The sequence below is a fragment of the Ruditapes philippinarum genome, unplaced genomic scaffold (assembly GCF_026571515.1).
Source record: "Ruditapes philippinarum isolate M1 unplaced genomic scaffold, ASM2657151v2 ctg1701_1_1_1_1, whole genome shotgun sequence".
Lineage (NCBI taxonomy): Eukaryota > Metazoa > Mollusca > Bivalvia > Venerida > Veneridae > Ruditapes > Ruditapes philippinarum.
The window spans coordinates 179040-197804 of NW_026866143.1; the positions used below are offsets into that span (position 1 = coordinate 179040).

Here is an 18765-nt window from a genome sequence, read left to right on the forward strand (position 1 = left end):
AAATTATCCCAATTCACAGGTAAAAATTCCCAATTGGAAGTTACAAAATGAAAATATTGAATAACAAATTCTAAATCTTTGAAAATAAGGGCTTCTTCACTGTTATGGTGCTTAAATGTTGAAGATGCCATCCTAGACAGTGATTCTTTGTATTCATTTAATCACTGCAAAATTTAATTCGTACATTTTTTCGCAATTTTTAACAAAACATCGCATTTTATATAATTTTTCATGACTTTTATTTTTTCAGAGGATGTTGAGAAGAAGGAATTGTGTAAAGTAAAGTTTACAGAGGCAGATTTACAGTTACTGAGAGATGCAATAGAAGATCTCTATTACTTTGAGTTTGTAATTGGTAGGTGATATTTAACACTGGTAAACTCACAAAATGCGACTAAAAATGGAAATTGCCAAAAGTTTTTATGCCACCATAACATCTGCAGTGTGGTGGCATATTGCAATTTACCTGTGTTTGTGTGTGCGTGTGTTTGTGTGCATTTGTTTCTGTTATATAATATAGTCATTTGTGTCTGTTATATAGTGAACTTATAAAATCTTTTTCTTAAAAACCACAAGTCCTATTTTATTATTCCTTGGATAATTGGCTTTAAGAATAATTATGATTCCATTCAGAAATCTGTTTGCTGTGGCAACCAAAAGGAATACAAATATGACAGGAAGAAACATAAAAAATCTTCATCTCTAGAACCACATGGCTTAGAGCAGAGATAGTACTCTAATATAGTACCCACAACAAATAAATTAAATGAGCAGAAATAATTTCAAGGCAACCACAGCTTTCCATATTGATTTGCAGTGATTGTACTGTAGTTGCATTTTCATTGAACTATTTTAAAATGGTATACTCTAACCATATCAAAAGCTAATATTTTGAATAACACCAACACATTATGACGTTATGCTTATTTTTTCATAGTCAAGTGGATATGTTATAAAAGGTTGACTGTTACAATAGTGATTGACCAACAATTGTTACTGAATTTTTTTTAGAATAATATATGAATCTGCCTTGACAATATATTAAAAGACTATACCCCACTCTTTTTATAAGTTCATTCTGATAATATTTACAAACATTTACATGAGAAATATTAGTTATTTATCATTCATGCGGAAAAAAACCCATAAAATGAAAGGAAATTATGGGAATTTATGGCAAAATGTAAACCAAATATTGCCTTTCACCTGTTCATTCAATATATACCCTTGGATGGGCATAATGTTACTTTTACCAGTTATGTGCAAGCATCTTTTCATGCACATCAATGAAAGACTGCAGGTAATCAACCAATTAAAATCAACATTACTCTATGAATATTATTTGCAGTGAATTTAAATTGATTTTCATGCTCAGTTAATTCTGTATGAAAATATTAAAGAGGCATTTTATTTTATCTTGAATCATGAATCATGTTGATCTGTAAAAATAGTAGAAGATTAATGATGCTAACTTAAAAAATATAAACTGTGTTGGTATGACGTAAATCCAACAAACAAAATGTAAATATATATTACACTTATCATTGGAGAATAAACTGGCCTATTTGTTTCTGCTTTTTATTAGCTCACCTGAGCACAAAGTGCTCAAGGGTGAGCTTTTGTCATCACTCTGTGTCCGTCGTGCGGTGTGCGTCGTGCGTCATGCGTCCTTCAAAAAATGGCGTCAAACTTTTCAAACAACATGTCCTCCTAAACCACATGGCCAATTGCAACCAAACTTTACAGAAATGATCCTTAGGTGGACCCCTTTCAAAGTTGTTCAAAAATTTAAATTCCATTAAAAACTCTGGTTGCCATGGCAACCAATAGGAAAAACTTAAAAAATATTCTTTTAAAAAACCCTAAGAGCTAGAGCTTAGATATTTGGCATGAAACATCTTCTAATGAGTGTCTACCAAGTTTGTTCAAATCAAAGCCCTGGGGTCAAAATTGGCCCCGCCCCAGGGGGTCATTGATTTTCCCTATATGCATATAGTAAAAACTTAAAAAATCTTCTTTTAAAGAACCTAAAGAGCTAGAGCTAAGATATTTAGCATGAAACATCTTCTAATGAGTGTCTACCAAGTTTGTTCAAATAAAAGCCCTAGGGTCAAAATTGGCCCCGCCCCAGGGGGTCATTGATTTTCCTTATTTGTGTATAGCAAAAACTTAAAAACTCTTCTTTGAAAAAACCCAAATAGCTAGAGTTTAGATATTAAGCATGAAACATCTTCTAGTGATTGTCTACAAAGTTTGTTAAAATAAAAGCCCTGGGGTCAAAATTGGCCCGCCCCGGGGGTCATTGATTTTCCTTATATGTGTATAGCAAAAACTTAAAAATCTTCTTTGAAAAAACCCAAATAGCTAGAGTTTAGATATTAAGCATGAAACATCTTCTAGTGAGTGTCTACAAAGTTTGTTCAAATAAAAGCCCTGGGGTCAAAACTGGCCCCGCCTTAGGGGTGTCATTGTTTTTAACTATATGTGTATAGTACAAACTTAAAAAATCTTCTTTTAAAAAACCCAATGACCTAGAGCTTAGATGTTTAGCATGAAACATCTTCTTATTGGTGTCTACCAAGTTTGTTCAAATAAAAGTCCCTGGATTAAAATTGGCCGGGGGTGGGGAGTAGATCATTGTTTTTCATTATATGTGTGTAGTAAAAACTTAACATTGTGAAACATCTTCTAATGGGTGTCTTCCAAGTTTGTTCAAATAAAAGCCCTGGGGGTTTAAACTGGCCCCGCTCGGGGTGCCTTTATACAGGTGAGCGACCTCAGGGCCATCATGGCCCTCTTGTTCTTACATCACACATTCTGTCTCCACCTCTTGTTTTATGTCTCATACATGTTTGAAAGTTTTAAGGACCATTGCTACAGTACAGATACTTGGACTTCCAAAAGCCACCTTTTTTATATCTACATAAAACTATGATCAAAATGTGTTAAAATTCTGGTTTTTAAGGAGTAAATGTGGATATGTAACTTTTACCCATGTTAACAGATATATTAGATATTAGGTACTATTTTATAGAGATTACCAGTAGCCTTAAAATTTACATGCAAGTTTGACTGGTAATAAAGCAGTCTTCACTAGTTAATATGGAATTTTTACTAGCCAAAGAAGAAATGTACTTTTAAGCTCACCTGTCACTAAGTGACAGGGTCAGCTTTTGTGATCGCTTTTCGTCCGGCATCCGTCCGTCATCCGTCCGTAAACTTTTTCTTTTAAATGACATCTCCTCATAAACCACTAAGCCAATTTCATCCAAACTTCACAGGAATGTTCCTTTGGTGGTCACCTTTAAAAATTGTTCAAAGAATTTAATTCCATGCAGAACTCTGGTTGCCATGGCAACCGAAAGAAAAAACTTTAAATATCTTCTTTTAAAAAACCCAAAGAGCTAGAGCTTAGATATTTGACATGAAACATCTTCTAGTAAGTGTCTACCAAGTTTGTTTCAAATAAAAGCCCTGGGGTCAAAATTGGCCCTGCCCCAGGGGGGTCATTGATTTTCCATATATGCATATATAGTAAAAACTTAAAAAATCTTCTTTTAAAGAACCCAAAGAGCTACAGCTAAGATATTTAGCATGAAACATTTTCTAGTGAGTGTCTACCAAGTTTGTTCAAATAAAAGCCCTGGGGTCAAAATTGGCCCCGCCCCAGGGGGTCATTGATTTTCCCTTTATGCATATTATTCAAGTGGCCAATAATAAAAAAGTAGGGATAAAAGTAGGAAATTTTTTGTAAAAAAGTAGGGAAAAGTAGGGATCTTCAGAGCCTAAAAGTAGGGAAAGTAGGACTCTACTCACCATTTTTCCAAAGTTGATGCAAAAACAAATACAGACCCTTATCAACTAAAATCCATGGCATTTTCTTCATTTAGGAAACCAGTCACCAGTGTTTCAATAGGGATTCCACAACAGGATGAATCTGGTCATCAACCTGGAATTGGTATTTTTTATATTAGATCCAATTCCAAATAATAAAAGAAAACTATAAACAATGAATATGTCAGAACACAGACTATTACTATTTAGAAACATTAAACATTAAGTAAGCATGTTTTTGTACACAGACTAGAAACAGGAAATGTGGTAAAACCTTGTTTAAGATAGCATGGTTGTTACAAAATACAAACAAGAAAAATGTTATGTGCAAAAACATAGTTTTAGATGGCATAATATATGAAACACAGACTAGAACAAGGATAGGTGTTAAAACATGATTTTTTAACTAGCATTATAACACACTAGAAAATGAAAAGGAGTAAATGTAAAGAAGCAAAAATTTACTAGCATCCTAGTTGTGCATGGAGTTTACCTAGGCATGCAAAATAGATACTTGTAACAATCAAAAGTAAAATTTAAGATATATACACAAGCAGTTAGTATGCAAAGTTAGTACATGCAAAACTGACAAATCAAAGCAAGGGTTTACAGTTCATAATGTATTAATTAGCCACTGTATTCAGAGTTAGAGTCTTTTACACCAGGAATGGAGTTCATGTCCATTTTCATCTTTTTGCATTAACCATGCATTGTTAAATTTTGTGTGTTCATGTGGCATTGTGAAGTTAATTTTTATAAATTAATGGGCCTGAAATAATAGATTGAGAGTAAAATGGAATTTAAAAAGAAACTTAATGACACTTGCGAGAAATGTAAGTAGGTCTCAGATAATTCCCAAGGTAGAGACGAGTATTTATGCCATATTATATATTTAAAGATAGAGAGCAAAAAACCTGTTAAGTAAACTTTGGATGCAACAACAATCTCTCACAACTTTAATGATTACATTACTAATAATTGGCATACTGAAAGCCTAAACACACAGTTATTCTTAAATTATCTGTTATAAAAATTCTTAATCCCCACCATATTAAAGCTATCAAATTCTATCTAATGAAAGCATATGTATTTTTCAGAAACACTTCCTACATTTTTCCAGTATCTTTCATTCAATGAAAATTCAGGACAAAATGATCACAGTGAGCAACTTCAATACTTGCCAATATGCCAAACATTGTCTAAAATCTATATATGCTCAAAGATGTTGGCAAGTATTGTCCCTCAGCATAAGTATCATTGGGAAACAATTGAGAAGCTAGTCTGTGTACAAAAACATATTATAATTTTGAAATGAAACACAAAAAATAATTGACCATTAAGTAATATTTCTATAGAAGCAAACTCACCTAAAGATGCTGATTCTGCCATGTCAGCTACAATCATCCTCATCATGGAACCCCTCTTGTACCACTGATGACCTACTTCCATCAACTTTTTTCTACAATTAAACTAGCATCTGATTCTTATTAAATTTGAGATAAAGATTATATCAAAATCAATCTACTACTTATACTGGATTTTTTTATCAATTATCCTCAAGCTTTTTTTAAAAAAAAGTAGGGATAGTAGGGCATTTCAAAAAAAAAGTAGGGAAAAGTAGGGGTCAAACAAAAAAAGTAGGGAAAAGTAGGAAAAGAAGGAAAAGTAGGGCCCGCTTGAAAGCCTGTATAATATGCATTATTTGAACAAACTTAGAAGATGTTTCATGCTAAATATCTAAGCTATAGCTCTTTGGGTTCTTTTAAAGAAGTTTTTTTAAGTTTTTACTATATGCATAAAGGGAAAATCAATGACCCCCTGGGGCAGGGCCAATTTTGACCCCAGGGCTTTTATTTGAACAAACTTGGTAGACACTCACTAGAAAATGTTTCATGCTAAATATCTTAGCTGAAGCTCTTTGGGTTCTTTAAAAGAAGATTTTTTAAGTTTTTACTATATGATATAGTAAAAACTTAAAAAATCTTCTTTTAAAGAACCCAAAGAGCTTCAGCTAAGATATTTAGCATGAAACATAAAGTGTCTACCAAGTTTGTTCAAATAAAAGCCCTGGGGTCAAAATTGGCCCTGCCCCAGGGGGTCATTGATTTTCCCTTTATGCATATAGTAAAAACTTAAAAAAACTTCTTTAAAAGAACCCAAAGAGCTATAGCTTAGATATTTAGCATGAAACATCTTCTAAGTTTGTTCAAATAAAAGCCCTGGGGTCAAAATTGGCCCGTCACAGGGGGTCATTGATTTTCCCTTTATGCAAATAGTAAAAACTTTAAAAATTTCTTTAAAAGAGCTCAAAGAGCTAAGATATTTAGCATGAAACATCTTCTAGTGAGTGTCTACCAAGTTTGTTCAAATAAAAGCCCTGGGGTCAAAATTGGCCCCACCCCGGGGGTCATTGATTTTCCTTTTATGTGTATAGCAAAAACTTAAAAAATCTTTTTTGAAAAAACCCAAATTCTAGAGTTTAGATATTTCGCATGAAACATCTTCTAGTGAGTGTCTACAAAGTTTGTTCAAATAAAAGCCCTGAGGTTAAAATTGGCCCGCCCCGGGGGTCATTGATTTTCCTTATATGTGTATAGCAAAAACTTAAAAATCTTCTTTGAAAAAAAACCAAATAGCTAGAGTTTAGTTTTAGGTCATTGTTTTTCATTATATGTGTGAAGTAAAAACTTAAAATCATGAAACATCTTCTAATGGGTGTCTTCCAAGTTTGTTCAAATAAAAGCCCTGGGGTTTAAACTGGCCCGCTATATACAGGTGAGTGACCTTAGGGCCATCATGGCCCTCTTGTTATGTTGGTTTCTAATTTCGGTCACCTTGTTCAAGTTGCCACAATTTTAGGTAAATAATTTACCATCAGGCACTTTGAATAGTGCAATTAAACAATTATTTGATTTCTTAATTGCATTTTCTTGTTTTGAAAAATGTTCTTAATGTTTTTCTTTTGCTGTCACTTTTTTCTGAATTTCAACACTTTTTTTAACATTAAAAACATACAAAAAACAAAGACAACAGAGTTTGTCATATTGAGAGTTGATCTGATTATCTGCTGTTTCAAAATCATAGAATTTTGACAATATTTGATAAGAGGAAAAAGGGCAGGCCATATGAAACGAAAACTTTGAATTGCCAAAAGATTACTGTCAACATTTTTTACTGCATGATGTGAGACCATTAAGAAAACATTGGCTTGATTTTGAAACTGAATTTCATTAAATAAATTGCTTGCTTTGTAAAGGTGTGGACGTTTTCAGAGCTTCAATTATATGTCCGCCTCTAGATTCCGGTGAAATGTGATGAAAATTCAGCATTTATAATTTAATGTTGTAATTAGTTAGGATGTAAAAGGATTAAGTTATAAAATTACTAAAATAATTCTTCATGTTCTTCCTAATTTTGGTCAACGTTCTTTAATGTATTAAAACAATTCAATTGCCGTGAGAAATTGGAGGAAACAAAATGTGGTGAAAATCTCTACGAGCAAGATACACTACTTCCTGCTGAAATTAAGAGGATGAAAAAAAATGAAGGGGGGCAGGGGCAAGTAATCATGTTTGTTTGTCTACTTTTGCATAAGTTTTATTAGAAGCATGAATTCCGGCATCTTAATGATTAAAGGACATATCCCCCAAGTAGTCTAGAAATCGGATAGCCAAGTGATTTGATGTTCTTTCTCTATTATATAGTAGCCTAATTTGAAACACTTTCCCTGTAGTAATATTATCCTCATCAGACCATGAGGCAACTGAAGAGTACTAATGGGTATATGATAAGTCTAGCTTACAGGTATGACTTTTTCCATCAAATGACCTTCACCTTTTAAGTCAAATTATTGGAGGTAATTAATTCTAAAGCCTTAAAGCATAGTAACTTCATAAAGATGTTGCCAAACATGTCATAGCATCCAAATATCAATTTGAATCTGTGTAAACTACAGAGTTCTGCAGAATTTTAATAATAAATTTTCATATTGTCCTTTAAGGTGAAAGACAATGCAAGAAAGTCAAGGTCAAATTTTAGTAACTTTACATGAAAGTTTTGTCCAAAGATTTGTGTTTTGTCCAGATATGAATCAAATCCATTCTATTTGATTGATATTTGGATGCTATGATATGTTTGGCAACATCTTTATGAAGTTACTATGCTTTAAGGCTTTAGAATTAATTACCTTTAAAGTCTTCTTTTTATACTTAATGAAATTTTTTTCAACTTTGTCTGTGTTAAAGAATAGTTTATAAAGTTGAAAATTTCATTAGTTCTTTTATGTATTTGGTTTATGCTTGAAACGTTCTAATGTAACTCTGACCCTTGAAAGACCTTCACCAAGGAAAACTTCTCAATTTTTTTGCATTTGGTAATAAGAAAAAGTCAAGTGTGGCCCTTGCATTTGGTGGTTCATGTTTTAGGAATGTAAGCTGTATAGTTAGCAATGCCTTTATTTAATGAGGTTTACACATCGGTCTCCAGATCTTGCATATGGGCCTCGGCATGTATGCAATATATATCATATGCAGTGATAGTACTATTGATATGTATTACATTTCAAAAACAATCAAGTGACTATTTGCAGAATTAAATTGTCTATCCATTTTACATTTAGAAAATCCTATTTTCAGATGATGTTCCAGTGAGAGGATTCATAGGTCATCTGGAAGAGGGTGGTTTTCTGCCTCACACCCATAAAGTCTACCTGTGGGCTCATTTACATTTCAATGTAGAATATAATGGGAACCAGATCATCTATGCCAATGTCTCGACGAAGGAACAAGCCCCCGTGAGCCTTGATGAGGTATCTGCACCACTTGAAGTAGCATTCACTTACAGTGTGAAATGGTACCCTACAAGGTATAAACTAAACTTTAAAGTAAAGCACTGCAAGGTCATTTCTGTCGTTATGTGTTGGTGAATGGCCCAATGGTATAATTTTCTGAATTCAGGGTTCACAAATTGTATCTCATGTTACTGAGGCTAGAATAACTTAAGTCTTTAGATGTGCTTTAATGTTGAACATTTATAAGGAGTTATATAATGAAAAATATAAAATGACTTGTTGGGACAAGTGCACTTAACCAGTAAGTAGAAAGTTCTTTTTACAGGAATGTTCAATGTTTGCAATGGCCAATCAGGTGCAAGTTATTTATTTTTGTTCATCATTTGTTTTCATTGTTTATTGTGCTATCTTATCAAAACCGCCACTTTTTCTACAATCATCTCATTTAAATTAAAGCCAAAGTGGGTGGCATTTTTTTAATTTTGTAAATGCGCAAATAGCGTATACTGATCAAGTGCATTTAACCCAACATGTTTGAGAAAAAAAGAGTACTCAAACATACTTTAGTGGTCTCCATTGCATAGAAGTTATAACTCTTTTAACCCTTTAAGGGGGTGGGGGGCAACTGTTTCTACCCATGTGTTCAAGGTTGACCAAGACACATCTGAGCTATTTCCCAAAAAATGATAAATGGTTTTGTGTCAGATTGAAATATAGACAAGTCCATTAAAACATACATTTGAACTCTCCCACTTAAAGCGGAAGACTCCCACTTTCTGCAGCCATATTTTCAAAGATTTTCTTAAAATAAGGGGGTATTTTCACAAATTAATGCAATCTCCCACTTTTTGATATCAGAACTTTCTACTCTTTTTAAAGAAAAATCTCCCACTTGATCATCGAAAAAAGTTCACATGTATGTAAAAATATTTTTACTGATAAAGGTTAAGGAACGGTAAAAACTTTTGCCATTTGTATGTCAAAATATGTTTATGTTTAAATTTTCATTGTTTACATTACAGTATGAAGTATGAGGATAGGGCCAAGAGGATGAGGGACAACAGTTTCTTCCCTAAAACATTGGAGGTAAATTATTCTAAATGTAAAGAAACAAAAACTCATTTAATCAAGCCGTTTGTTGTGAAAAGATAACTGATCAAGCTCTTAACTTTAGTTTCTTTTCTTTTATGTTTTAGCCTTAAAATGTAAACCAGTAACCAGACTGGATAACAAGTCAGCTTATTTGCATAAAACTGTAATCACTCAAAAGGTCCATTAGATAACCAGTCAACTAATTTGCATAAAACTGTAAACACTGAAAAGGTCCATTTGCTTGAGTGCTTTAATTATTTTTGAATCGCCTTCCTTTTAACTACTGTTGGTTCAACAGCTGCCAGAGACTCTGTGTCCTTTCATGTAAGATAGCTGTGTGATGGTTTCACATAGGTCCAAATTTATAAATAGTTACTAAGCATAGCTTAACATGTACATGAAGAGTTTGGATCAACTTGTTTGAGAGCTTAAATTATTTTGAATCGCTTCATGTCTCACCGCCTATTCAGCTAGCTTACGGAACGTCGGTGGTTCTACTCAGGTGCCCGTTCGTGCCTGAATAATGCATGAAGGGCACCTGAGGTCTTCCTCCACCAGTAAAGCTGGAACATTGCCAATTGACCTATACTGTGTCAGTGTGACGTAAAACCCAAACAAACAAACAAAAACATCTCACCTCTTTGGGTTCTATGATTATCTTAAACTTTGCATACTTTCAATATTAAGATCTTCTTTAAGATGTTCTTTAAGATGGAGGAAAAAATGTTCATTTTAATGGAGGAAAAAAGCTCATTTTAAAGAAAATTAGTGAAACAAAGAGATGCTTACTTTTGTATTCTTTTTTTAGATTCATTGGCTTTCAATTATCAACTCTATGGTTCTTGTGTTCCTGCTAATTGGCTTTGTTGTCATTATTCTGGTAAGTAATTTTGTATTTTCCTAGGCTAGCCTGGAAATACAATTTAAAGAGAATAAAGTATTTAGCCAGGCTAACTTGAGAATACAATATGGCACCTGTCCAATAAGTATTGAAACAGTCTTGCCTGTCAGTTAAAGTATTCAGCCAGGCTAACCTGAGAATGTAATATGGAACATGTCCTACAAGTATTCAGTGAAACTAACATACAATAATAAAGATATACCACTAGTTTTAAGCAAAGCTTGTATGAGGTTTTATTTGTACAAAACTGATTCAGGTTGGCCAGAGAATATAATACTAGACCTTTATTACATATTTGGCGAGGACAACCTTAGAAATATCATACATATATCACCAGTATAGAGTCAGGCTAGCCTGGGAAAACCTGTTCTCTGATTAGGATTAAAACTATTAGCTACTTGTAAAAGTTTGGTTAAAAACAATGCTATTGTTATCCCTGTAATTAACTATGAACATTAAAAAAATTTAAGCAAAATTTATCTGTAATGAAAGAACAGACGTGTAAGATTTATAGTTCTATTTACATGGTATGTGCTTAAAACAGAATTTGGAATTGTATGGAATTTGAAGTTATTTTGGTCAAGGTGCTAGAAAAAGATTTTTTACATTTTATCTATAGGCTTATGTCTGGCATGTTTAGAAGAAATATACTAAGTGGTCCTCAAACTTGTGTTGGCATTGGAGTTGTCAATGACAAGATCATTGTTTCTAAACATAAATCTACATTTTCGTACATATTTTGTACTGTACTTATTGACCAAAGAGCAGTTTGTAGGTGCTTTACCCATATGTCTTGCCTTAATTTCCAACTTTCCTATGTGATAAAAAGTATTAGTAATAGATTTTATATAAGTATAATGTACATGCTCCAATTCATGTCATTAATTGTGCAAATTCTTCACTCACGAAATATATCAGTTATGACGAACATTCATCATCAACTTTCAGAAACTGAGAAAACGTTAGTCTTATATCTCAAAATTGACAAGAGGTAATTCATTTGCCATGTAAAAATAAAATGTCTATGTTTGAAAAGAATTTTATTTGAAATTTTCAACATGGTCAACATAATGTCAGTGGATTTGCATCAGTTCAGACTAAATTAACACTCCCTGGGCTGTTAAGTCGCTCTAAGATTGAAATTATATTACTTAACAATATCATATGTTAAATTTATCATATAATTCAACCTTAACACACCTTGAGGACTGAGCCTTTATCTCCATGAAATGTTTAATGGACTTGTCCATCTTTCAAAGGAAAATTTCAAATATAAACCAACTGAATAGTAAACAGTGCAAACCATGATAAGATGGCACAGATATGTGCTGGTTGATCTTGGTCTGCACTGGTTACATTGGTAGAATCTGTCGCTACCTGTTGGCTTTATAGTTAAAGGTACAAATGTTTAAACTATTGACCTATTTAAAAGAAAACTGCCAATGTCATGTGTGTACGTGAGATTATACATGTACTTGATATGTGAGCACCACAGGAGAGTTATAAACCAGGTAAATAAGCAGGAAATGATGTGAGCAGCTAACAGGTTGTCACACCGGAAGCTATAAAATGATCTTGGTAACGTTCACTAGGTCATCAAAAGATGATTATGAAAGAAAAAGTCATTTAAGGAAAACGTGAAATAGTTGAGATCTGTTAATACTGTATTCCGTGATTAGTATGAAATGTGATAAGTATACATCAGTGTTCAAAGTCACGTATCCAAATGTCACATATTCAGGAAAACTTTTTTTTTTTTTAAGTAATGGCAGAAGAATGTTGTAGGGGGGAGCACCAATTTCCATTGTTTAAGTTCCATAAGCAATAATGTGAGGTATAAGTCTGATGAGTTTTGGGTGCAAAGTTTTCTCTCATTAAATGTTTAACATCGGGAATGTCACACCTTCTATGCCGGCTTGTACCTGAATTTATGCACAAAGAGACACCTGATGACTTCCTGTCCATAAAAACCTGGAAAGTTGCCCATATGGCCTTTCAAGTGGCCGTGTGATTTAAAACTTGAACATCCCGTTTTAGGTCACTGGCCAACATTTGTAATCTAAGCTATGTTAACTAATTGTAGCCTTATATTAAAAAAAGCTTTGAATGAAGGAAGGCACTGACTTTATTACAAATGTGTTTATTCCTTTGATTTTGCTAATATTGTTTTAAATATTTCAGTTGGTAAACTTAAATTTGAGTTTCAAAAATTGGCCAATCTGTTATATATTGTGAGCTTTTTTGTTTTGTCTTTCTTTTCAGTATAAAGACCTAAAATTTTCACTTGCACTGTATTCTAGAGCTGAGGTTTGCATTTTGTTCCCATTCTTGTGTAGGCCAGGTCAGGAAATGAAGTAGATTTATAGAAAACAGCTCCCTAATATCATTTCTTTAACTTGGGCTAATGTTTCATTATTGAAGTCCTGAAATCTCTGAGAGTTTAATAAACTTTAAGCCATTTTCCTCCAGGCCATGATTTTAATTGTTATAAGCTAGTATGTTTTGAAGAAAAAGTCGAGCTATTTTGAATGCTGCGTCATTATTATTGATGTTATTGTGTAAAAACTGTAATCTATTTTTCAAACATTGAAAAAGTTATCAAAATGTAACTTGGAATTCTTGCTTATTTTGACAAGGTTCAGTTGTTAAACAAGGGGCAAAATGCTGACAGCAATATTTTTATGAGTTATGCCCCTTTTTAACAGAGGAGCATTCACATTGCATGCAGTGCTCTTGCTGTTTATGTAGTTTGAAAATGCCATCTTGATTCGATATTTATTACATAACCCAGTGTTCCCTAACTATCAGACAGAGATACTTTAACTTTTTCAATGTTTTCTTGTTTTATTATATATCATTTGGTTAAAGGAAACTTTCATTTGTTATTTCATACTGTGAACTCACTTTATTTCTAAATGCTTTGAATATAAATAGAAAATGAAAGTAGCATGCAGACAGTGTTGATATTGTGTGATAGAATTTTGAAGATCTTTGGAAATCATCCGAGTAACCGAGTACAAATGTACTCGATCAGAAAAATGACCGAGTACTCGAGTATTAGTTTTGGTATTCTTTGCCATCCCTACTAAATTTATTGAACAAGTTAAAAAAAAATCATACTGTGCGTGCCTCTGGTGACGGAAAAAATATTAATTTTAGAAAAAGAAAATAAGAAGTATCAAAGGTGCGTTTTGTCTAATATTACCAAAGTTGTCCAATTCCCCCTTGTGTATGTGTATGAAGGAAAAGGTCATTAAGTTATTTGGTCAATTGGGTTTAATGCATTGGGTATAAAGCCACACAGACACTTTTAAGGTTGTATGGCAACTTCCAGCTTTACTGTTGGGAGACAAGATCTCGGGTACTCCTTTGCGCATTATTTCAGTCACAAGCTGGCACCTGAAATAGAACCTCTGCCCATTTATTAGCTAGCTAGATTGCTCTCTCTCTCTCTTTCTCTCTCTCTCTGTCTCCCGAGTATGACTAGGAATATAATGTTAAATTTCATGCATATATCTGAATAATCTCCCTTTTTAGCTTGATAAACATAAATCTCTAGTGCATATATTTTTACAATTACCACCTCTTCAGTATAACAGTTTAGAATTATTATTTTCACTATTGCTTTTCGACCACAAGATATTATTTTTCAACATTGTCCATGCCAAAAATGCCAAGGGACACAACTCTGGCACAAAAGAATTATAGTTTGAAGTTTTATCTCATACTTCTTCTTATTACCTTGTGGATTGAACTGCTGACTTTTTGATAAACAATCATCCTTTAATTATTAGAAAGTTATGTGTCATAAAACATTGTTGTTGTTTTTTTGGTTACCAAAACTGAATGTACTTGTAAATGCTGACAAGAAAAAACATTTTTTTCTAATTGTAAATAATTAAAGTGCAAATATTAAGGGGCTGTTTTCCATAAATCTGACCTCATTTTACTCCCGGTAGAGCTAGAATTATATACACAATGGTTGAAAGATATTCCTAGCATAAGATACATATTCTTTGTTGACAGCAATATAATGACTTGCCTGTTCCACTAGAGCACTGATCCTGAAGGGGTATCTTTGACTTCAAACCACCTGCCACTTAATACGTCTGTCTCTTGTCTTAAGTCCCTTGTGAGGATCATTTACAAGTGAATTGCCCTTCTGGAACAGGCAAGAGGCAATTTAACAAAAAAGTTGGGAATTTGGGGGGGGGGGGGGGGGGGGGGGGGGGGGGGGGGGGGGGGGGGGGGGGGGGGGTGTAGGAGACAAAAGTCTGTTTACATAAAAAAGCAATATTTGTTTAGAAAGACTTGTTCTGTTGTTGAATCATTTACAATAAAATGACAGCAATATCCCAGTTTTAGAATTGAGCAGCGAGTTACAAGTACATTGAGAGTAAAGTAAAAGTGGTTCGTGTAATTAGATGTGTTATTGAAGTTGCTAGATGATATGTTTTCCTTGAATGGGTTTGACCTTTCCACGCCTAAATTTGATTAACAAACTTGCCTTGCTTTTAATTTGAAGCTGTCATTTGTTATTGTTACGTTATTCTAAATATGTGCAACTTTAGCATTCTAATGTATAAAGACTGGCTGAACTACATGGACGGTCATGCTGACTCAACTCTGTATTAGTGGCAAAGGCCAGTTGTTATTGCCACATTAGCATATACAGTTATGATAAGCATTACCCCCCTTTATTAAACCATGCCCAAAACACTGATCATTGCTTAAACCACACCCAAAACACAGATCATTGCTTAAACCACACCCAAAACACAGATCATTGCTTAAACCACACCCAAAAGACTGATCATTGCTTAAACCACACCCAAAACACTGATCATTGCTTTGAGTAACACCTGCAGGAGCAAGCCACACCCTTTTTTGCTTAATTTGCAGCTTCATCAAATTGGTCTTTAGCTTGAGTATTTGAAGAATGGCGAAAGCTATTATACTCACCCAGACGCCGTGCTCACTGAGCCGTCACACTTTGCTTAAGTTTTTTGCATGAACGTTGGTATCTCCAAAACTATTTGAGACTTCACACTCATATTTGAGAGCTTTATAGCAGGTCACTGTCCATGGACCGTAACTCTATAATAAATTTTGACAGAATGTCTGGCCCTTTTCAAACATTATCTTGGCTCTTGTTTTATATGGAGCATTGAGAATAGTCAAGCAGTCTGTGTTATTGACAGACTTGCTTCTCCATACATTAGTATCTGCAGGTATACCTTTCTGGCTTAGGGATGTATGATTGGAGGCAGTATTTTCTTTGTATTATACATGAACTTGTTGTATACATGTACAATGTATATAAGTACAATCAATTAACATGTATAAGTAATCATATATATAATTGGGTCATATATATATGGGAGTGCTTAATGTATGGTTTTGATGGATACATATTGAACTTCCAGTTGTTACTACTGTATTTGTTTACCCAATTATCTTGTTGAATTTCTTAAATGGACTTGTCCAGCTTCCATTTTTCGAATCATTATCATTTTATTTGAAACTAGTCTGTCAAAGTAACAGCTTGGATGTGCAGCCAGCCTCAAGGTTTTCATATACTGTTGACAAAGGATATTTTGAACTTCAAATCCTAACAGTTCAAGGGTTAAAGGTTAAATAAATAGTGTATATGAGACAGGCATTTATAAAGTTTATGATGAGTGAGACTAAAAAAAGGATTGGAGCACCACACTAAATGCGGTATTCCGGTATATACCGGACAAGGCGCTTGAATGATAAAATGCTAAAATCTTGTCTTTTTACGCAACGGAATGAACTTTAATAGGTCTAATTCATCTTTTCACACCCATTTTGATATGATAATGAATGAAAAATGTAAAAATCGGCGAAAAAAACGATATTTGTCTATTTTGTGTTCATGATTTCTGCAAGCGTCTAGAGGTACTGCTCCAATCCTGTATTGAGTTAAATCCGTTTATGATGGCATCTGATATTACCTGTACCACCAGTACAGACCAAGATAAGCTTGACTATATGCTATCTGATCATGATCTGCACTGTTCACTATTTAGTTAGAATATTTTGAATTTATCCCTTATTGCTAAACAATGATAAATGGTTTTGCGTACATTGTTTATTGAAAGATGGACAAGTGCATTTAATATATTTAGGGTGGAGAGGGTTAAAATTCTCTGCAAATGGTTTTTATGCATAGATCCTTGACCTGTCTAATTCTAATTATCAGATTAGTAGATACAATAAGATTTTCACCATAGCATATTTGTTAACAAAAGAGCGCATATAAATATTTGTGGTTTAATCTATGGTTACTGAAATAAAACGACAGAGTAGGGATCTATCAATTCATCTTAGCAGATTATACCTTTGGTTGTGGCCTTAAGCTTTTGAAAACAGTTCACTAAATTGTCCATTTTGGACTCTTAATTTCTTAAAGATTTTTATTCTGACTGTTCTCTAAAAACAATTGAGCCGCATCATGACAAAACCAACATAATGGGTTTGCGACCAGCATAGATCCAGACCAGCCTGCACATCCACGCAGTCTGATCAGGATCCATGCTGTTCGCTTACAAACTCTATAACAAGTAGAGAAACTGATATCGAACAGCATGGATCCTGATCAGACTGTGGGGATGCGCAGGCTGGTCTGGATCCATGCTGGTTGCAAACCCATTATGTTGGTTTTGTCGTGACGCGACTCAATTGTTATGCTTTGTAAATAAACAATTTACACATGTATGTATCAAGGAAATAATATATATTTCCAAGTATACTACTCCCCGCGGGTACCGCGTCCTTGTCTATTCCGGTGCAATCAGAAAATGTGTTTCTTTACACACTGAAAGGGACCAATTGAATGATTCTATCATTAAAGTGAAAGTGGAAGTGCTGCTTTTTTAATTTGGATAAAAATTGTTAGAAATATTTTCATTTTAAATAAATTTCTGTCATTGATAGGAAAATCCATAACTACCCGAGTGTGTTGGAAATATTTTTAAATTTTACCCCACATTTACCAGTTAAACTGATAATTTCATGTTCTGACAAGTGAAGGTCGTCTGCTGAAACTGTAGTGAAGTCATATTTTATTGAAAAAGTTCTACTGAAGCCAAAAAGGGCCATCAATTTACATACCACGGTACCATAGTGCTCTCCGTTTAAGCTGCCATTCAAAACATGGCTGAATGACCATAGATGTTTCTAATTTAAATCATTGAGTTATTCTATGAATGACAGGTGTATTTTAAAGGCAAGATGTGACAGTTAAACACAATTTATTAAAATAGTAAATACAAGTTCTTTTTATGTGTACAATTTGCTGGAAATAATAAGAACGGTGGTACCATAGGGGACCATCCTAAATCAGACTACAATATTCATACTTAATAGTATGCCATACAAAATGTTGAACATGTGAATTTTTCCAACTAAACCAAACCAAAAGTCATAATGCTTTGCCACCAGTATATAGCTACCCAAGCCAGTACATCAGTGTAGCCTGATAGGCTCTTAACTGTTGGTAGCTCAGATACTGTTTTTAGCTCCACTATTTGAAGAAAAGGGGGGAAAATTGTACGCGCCCTGCATTGGCGTTTGTGTTACACTTTGGTTAAGTTTTTGCATGCAAGTTGGTATCTCCAAAAGTACTGAAGGGAATTGGTTGAAACTTCATACATTTATTTGAGATAATAATAGGTAACTGTCCAAGGCACATAATTCTAACATGAATTTGACAGAATTATGGCCCTTTTTAATCAAGCACTAAGAATAGTCGAGCACACTGTCCTATTACTTTGAATGGGTTGCTCTAATTCAAAAGAGGGCAAATCAATTACATAAATTTGGTAGGTTAAGCATTAACCATCCAGTGTTTCTAAGGATAATTCTCTTTGCCATCATTATACATTATACAGTCACGGGCATTAATTAATAAATTCATGGTGTCAGACCAGGCCCTGTCAGACCAAGCTTTTCAATTTTAGAATTTTAATGCTGAATCGCTGGAGCTTCATTGAGGTCCTAAAGCCTTCAAACATATAATTTAGATAAATCTTACACTGATCTCTTTGGGCAGTGAAAAAAAGAAAAATAACGCAAAAGATTATTAAGAAATATATCCAGCAATTGAAAATCAATATTTTTTTGT

At 33.7% G+C, this 18765-nt stretch overlaps 1 protein-coding gene across 1 annotated transcript in view; it reads left to right on the forward strand.

Moving 5' to 3' along the window:
- Positions 1–18765, forward strand: part of LOC132731459 (transmembrane 9 superfamily member 1-like) — a 45516-nt gene that overhangs the window by 9082 nt on the left and 17669 nt on the right. Inside the window, exons 4-7 of the mRNA XM_060717651.1 lie at positions 251–355; positions 8469–8697; positions 9646–9709; positions 10524–10595. Coding sequence (XP_060573634.1) covers positions 251–355; positions 8469–8697; positions 9646–9709; positions 10524–10595 — 470 coding nt within the window. The remainder of the gene's footprint in view (positions 1–250; positions 356–8468; positions 8698–9645; positions 9710–10523; positions 10596–18765) is intronic.